General features: G+C 35.2%; 1 protein-coding gene across 1 annotated transcript; it reads right to left on the bottom strand.

The window, feature by feature from the left end:
* Window positions 1–566: 566 nt before the first annotated feature.
* Window positions 567–1,678, bottom strand: LOC148931800 (uncharacterized). Its single transcript, XM_089066114.1, has 2 exons — window positions 1,398–1,678; window positions 567–1,321 (listed from the first exon to the last, which is right to left on the bottom strand). Exons 1-2 carry the CDS (start codon window positions 1,635–1,637, stop codon window positions 692–694), a joined length of 870 nt encoding a protein of 289 aa, XP_088922240.1. The 5' UTR covers window positions 1,638–1,678; the 3' UTR covers window positions 567–691.
* Between the last annotated feature and the right edge of the window lie 4,498 nt (window positions 1,679–6,176).

The raw sequence follows: 6,176 nt of genomic DNA, 5'->3' as shown, positions 1-6,176 counted from the left end.
AAGAATTGTCCGACCGAGTGGAGAGGTCAATTTACTAGTGGATACAAGGGCAGCCGCCGATGATGATCCTCGAAGCCATCGCTGACCATCAGCTCTGGACCTAGCATGCTTACTTCGGTGTGGCCGGGTCGAACAACGACATCAACATCCTGAACACATCGCATCTCTTCACCGAGCAATGCAATGGCAACGGCCCGACCATCGAGTTCACTGCAAACGGACGCTAGCATCATATGGAGTACTACTTGGCTGATGACATATATCCGATGTGGTCTATTTTTTTTGAAGACGATCATCTTCCCAATATGGATGCCCTTATGGCATGCTCCAAGTTTATATGCTTTTGGCTTAATTTCATAAAATGTTTGTATAAAATCAATTAATAACCTTTCAAAACTTGCTACTCTATTTAAGTAAGTAAATTTCGATAGTAAGATTATATATATGTCGTGTTTTTAGTAGGCAAGGTATGTTAATATTTTCATTTTTTAACAAATTCTTTTGCAAGAGTTGTGTACCAAGCTATGTACATGATTGATTTCCTTTTAGCAAGTAAGTAGTGCAGATACAAAAAGAAGATTTCAAGATTCATCTCAGAAGCATGACCTTTTGTGATCCTCACTCATCTAGTACTATTTTACATATCTTACGGCCAAAAAAAAAAAGAAGGTAAAAACAGTGGATCGGAAGTTCACACGACTGCAACAACCGGTGTATGCAGGTTTTCCATGATCAAGTCAACCGTGAGCAAGGACTTCCCGGGGCGGGGCGGGCGGGAGGAGTATCCGGAGGCGAATGTCTGGTGAGACGCGAAGCGCTCGCAAGTCCTGAGCCACTTAGCCTGCATGTAGCGATGCTTTCTCCACGGCGCCATGTGCATCTTCTTCTCCTTCATGCACCTCTTGGCGCCTCTGCACACGATCTTGAGCACCGCCAGCAGCCTCTCCATCTTCCCCACGAATATCTCCGGCAGCTTCTTCACCACTTTGCTGTACTCTTGGTTCGCTCGTGCCATCTCGAATTGCGATCGGAAATTCAACTCGATCACCACCCTCACTTCCTTGTTCGGATTCGATCCATCGATTACATCCAAGAACGTGTGTTCCCCTGAAGGAATATCGGGTGAGCTCATCCATTTGGACTTGCATATTGCACTGTTGAACCCTGCGATCTGAAGCCGGCGGCACATATCCGCCATTAGACATTTCCGGCAACCGTCGGCGGCTCTGCCGCATTCGCAAACGCCGGCGGCCTCTTTTACTGCTTCTTTGGTGATATTTCGGATTCTAGATTCCAGAGAACTCGTTCTGCATATCGTTGACTGCACAAGATACAATCAAATCAATCATCAACATCTGATATTTTCAATTCCGATCTTCCAATTAAAACAAACTTACTTGCAATAATTGATGTTGAGTTTCCCAAAAACTGTCGCCTGGAATTTCATCTTCGTTTTTATTTTCTTTCTCGTTGTCATCATCTGAATAATCGTCAAAACAGCTACTCAACACCTCGCATTCTTCGCTGAGGAACTGGAACACTGTATCGTCGGATAGATTTATGGCAGTGTCGCCGGAAAACTCAGATTCCCGGCCGTCGCACGTCAAAATCCGGTGGTTTATAGGAACTCTTGCCATTTGTGTTTTTTACCACCTAAAACCAACAAAATGTATTATGCTGTGAGTCTGATTGATGGAGTTCAATGATCCTTGGAAGACTCTATATAACACCCGAAATGTGGGGGTGGGGCCCAAGTAGCTTACGTGGTAAAGAGCGGAGGTGCACAAGCTTATCATGGATCCCTCCACAACTTAATGTTACCCGAGTCGAATGCTCCAAGTAACAGAGGGGATCCACGTCAGCCAGGGGCAATAATGCCATCGCTGCGGAAGCCTTTGGATATACTCGAATATTCTAAAATTATTTTTTATTTGATAGTATATGTTGCTATTCAATCCTAATCCAGTGGACCAGAGCCCACCATATTTTGGATGAACGTGACGTGGCCAAGTCTGAGACGTTGATGACTTAGGTTTATCTCTACAGCTTTGTCGGCACTTATGCGGCGCTAGGCTCATGTTTTTTTGCATCTTCTTTCCTGGATTAACCCTCCAGTTGCCGCATACATTGAATAGTCACGAGGGTTGATTTCGTCATTTTCGTATCAATCATTAATTCAAATCGAGTTGCTGGCTTGCTGCGGTGGTTGCCTATTTTTTTTCCGGTTTCGAGTTTCGCTTTTGTTAATAAAATTATATAAATGACTTTAATCTATAATTGATAAAGTGTGAAAAATTTACACAAAAAAATAATAGAAATAGTGTTAGTGAATTTTGAAGTCTATATTATTATGTCTTTAAAAAAAATATACATTTAAGCTTAGTCTAATTTTGAATAACAATTTAAAATGATAAAATTAGCCTATTTTTAAGATGGATAATGCTAATCCAGTTCTACATTTGGCACTATTTTAGCATGTGAAGATGGCATGTTATTTTTGTCAATGGTTTGCTGACTAGAGCTGAATAAAGGAAATTATTAATATATGGTATGATGGTTTAGTAGGTCAATGTGATTAGGCATAGGGTTTGTCACAGTAGAAGTTGTTATATACTCGTATAATAATGATAGTATTAGTATAATACTAGTACCTGTTATATGTTAATGTGATGAGCTTGTGAAGTGCAGATATAATCATACACAGTTGTAAATCAGTATTATACCTTACGTAAACAAGTTACTATTAATAATAAAAAAAATACATAAATAAATACAGATTATAATTGACTATATATGTTTGTGAGAGAGGTATATATATGTGACTATGTGTTGGCTGTACAGATAATTAAAGTTGCATAACTTTGAAACATTATTATTTGTTTTCATCCTTCGTGGAGTATGTGTCAAGTTCATTTTTATCAATTCACTCTAAAATTCAATTATGGAAACAGTGGATTGGGAAGTATAAGAAATGTATTAATGGGTCGATTTTTGACTTTCTACAATTCAATTTAAATTTATGCTAATCGATACAAAATTGATTTCAATGTAAATTGCGGTGACACAAAAACTGTATTATAAAAAAATTTAAACTACTAAAATTAGTATTAATGTAATTAAGAGCTCTTATCATACGTAATTAAATAATCTTTATCAGACTAAAACCTTTCTCAATCCAATACAATACTACGTCAAGCCATCATCAAGAGAGAGATCGATAAAGATGGGTGAAACTTTTTTAAAAAGATATTGTGAATTATATTCCTTCAATAATGGAATATTTTACGCACAACTTTTTGATGTTTCTACGCTTTTTGAAGCTGTCGTTATTGTTGGTGTTCCAACTAAAATTAGAAAAAAGCGTCGTTATTATTGGTGTTCCAACTAAAATTAGATGTTGGTGTTCCAACTAAAATTAGAAAAAAGCGTCGTTATTATTGGTGTTCCAACTAAAATTAGATGACGCAAATGGAAACATCCTAAAGAAACAAAAAAATTAAATTAGTTTGTCTTTAATTTAGGAATGCCTTTTTTTCTTTCTAAATTGTTGTTATATATTTTTAAAATTTTCCAACGCAAGTAATTACGTCTTTATTTTTTTATCTTTAAAAAGTCCTTAAAAAGTAGTACATGTTTTTTGTAATATACATATATATCACGTTGGTCTTATTATCTATCCTCCGTCTCTGAAAAAGTAGGAGCATTCTAATTTAAAAAAAATAATAATTTATCTTTAATGAGGCAGGACCCATTATCCACAAAAATACTTTAAATATTTTTTTTTATCTATCTCTTATCTTACCAATTATGTATTAAAATCTACGTCGAACTAAATGTTCATATTTTTCAGACAGGGGGGACTGGGAGTAATATTTTTATGAATGGAACAACTTGAGTCGGTATTTTTTTTAGGGGTAACTGCTTTTAAAGTCACCAACTTTTCATGAATTCTGGTTTTTCCCACGAACTTTAAAAAGTTCGTGTAATGTCACGAACTTTATTGTTGGTTGCCATTTTCCCATGTCAGGTTTTCCGGTCTGATTCAAACTGTTCGTTTCCTATTAAGACAATGTCCAAATTCTTTTATCTTACTATCGTTATCTTCGTCTTTGAAATAGCTTCTTTATCACTATCTATACCGAAACATTTATGTTATAATTTAGGAAATCAAAACATAATTTAAACAATATATTTAAAAACTATTTAGCTAGTTGAACGGTCTAATTTTAGCTAATAATTCTAGTTCGGAACATAAATTGAAGATTCCCCATAAGAGTATATTTTTGGGGTGAATTGATGATTTGATCCGTTGTCGTTTCTGCTGCATAACGTGATTATATATCCATTGTATAGTAAAACAAAAGGAGAGAGAAATCTGAGGTATATATCTTGATTTCAATCTGGTTTTCATTTTATACTAGCAATTTTACTATACTAATTAACAGGCTGTCCAAGATTAAAATAATAACTGAACACGTGCTTGTGATGGTGGTGTGCTGTTGCATATCCAATACATAGTATAGTATATGCCTTAATCCTTATCTTCACGACCTCACACATCATTAATTGCTAATGCTACCAAACTTCTCTACCCATAAATTAGTTTCATGAAATTAATAACTTACTAGTACCAATTTTCTCATCCATGCATGCATGATAATTAGGGGATGAGATGAGTGTGAATTGTTTATTAGTCACTCACTCACTCATATCTTTTTATAAAAAAGATGAATTTATGCAGAGCTATGATGCTTATCCGTCACCTAAATCTTCTGAATTTATATTTTATCATGTTTAAAGAACTATGCAATCGTCAAAAGTGCATATTATTTCATTAATGGAGTATTGGAGTATTTAGAACCACTGTTGAGTTTTATCAAAATATATTATTATCGTATTAGGGATTTTCACGTACAAATAAAATATAATTCATTTGTTAAGGATATCTCGTACTGTTACTTGAGTAATTTTATTTTATGAAAAATGTATCACATTTATTCTCTCTCATAAAATCATTAAACACCACTTTCTTGAATTCTCGTGCTCTAAAGAAACTACTCAACTAACATAGCACTAATATAGTAGAATAGTAGTACTCCTATAAGATAAAATAAGGTTAATATAAGATGGGATCTTAGATCATTTTGATCTCCTTTTTGAACCACATGAAGTATATTCCCTGATTGCAAAAGCCACAACAAAAAGGCATTTCAAGGTAGTGTGTTATTGGCTTGTTACTTGAATGGATTGATTGGATTTCTATTGTCCAATGATCAAGGTTGATTAGTCCATAGAATATTCAATCAATTACCTTTTTAAAAGCAATATGGCCATTAATATATATACATAGTAACTCACCAATAGTCCATTATCTTTATTCCCCATTTTCATGATTCTATTGCAAAAATTACCTAAGGTTCCATCTATGATAATTACATGTGTTAATTAATTACCGAAGGACACAAGTTGAAGCCTATAACAGAAGATGCAGTCGATCAAAAAGAGACGTACCACGAATTATTGAAGTGGACAAGGAAATGTATATTTATTAATCTCATGGTGGATTGAAAAGTTGAAATTATATAATGTTCTTTTGCCAACTGACGCATAAAAGTGTAAAAAGGTAATAATCCTAAAATGACTGGTAATATTAATAATTCGGAAGTGATAATTACACTTGGGGTGGGGAGTGGGGACCCTTGTGTTGAAGTTATCCGTTGTAAAAAGGACGATTTGAATACAAAAAAAGATAGCTTGATAAAGGATGATTAGAATACGAATAAAGCTAATAATAGGAGAAAATTGACGTAAAGTGCCCGATTAGTTTCACTTGTATATTTTATTTTTTTCAAATTATAAGTAGGAGTATCTTTTTTTTTTCCGGCCAGATTTATAAATTAAAGCTGAACTCATTACCTCAGAGCATCTCCAGTGGGAGGACTTCCCCGACGTCCTTCTTGTCGCCCTTCCCAAATACACCTCCTGCCACGTCATAAGGACTTCCCACCCTCCTGCCGCGTCATAAGGACTTCCCATTGCACAATCCGCCCTTCCCATCGCCATTCCCGCGCGGACTTCCCGCAATTAAAAAAATTCACAAATTTTACAAATGTTCAATTTACGTTATGGAATTAAGTTCAACGAGCCGTATATATAGAGTTCTTTTTAAAAAAAAA

This window comes from Salvia hispanica, chromosome 2 (assembly GCF_029641045.1).
Source record: "Salvia hispanica isolate PSC_SH4W2 chromosome 2, Shi_PSC_v1, whole genome shotgun sequence".
In the NCBI taxonomy this organism is placed as follows: domain Eukaryota; kingdom Viridiplantae; phylum Streptophyta; class Magnoliopsida; order Lamiales; family Lamiaceae; genus Salvia; species Salvia hispanica.
Note: the sequence above shows the minus strand (reverse complement) of the source record. Positions and strands in the feature narration are given on the sequence as shown.

What these genes read in the sequence shown, in the direction of transcription:
- LOC148931800 (XM_089066114.1), bottom strand. Translation starts at nt 1,637, where the DNA reads ATGGCAAGAGTTCCTATAAACCACCGGATTTTGACGTGCGACGGCCGG. An exon ending in CTCAACATCAATTATTGCAA is followed by an intron (nt 1,322 to 1,397) that starts GTAAGTTTGTTT and finishes TATCTTGTGCAG; the next exon opens with TCAACGATATGCAGAACGAG.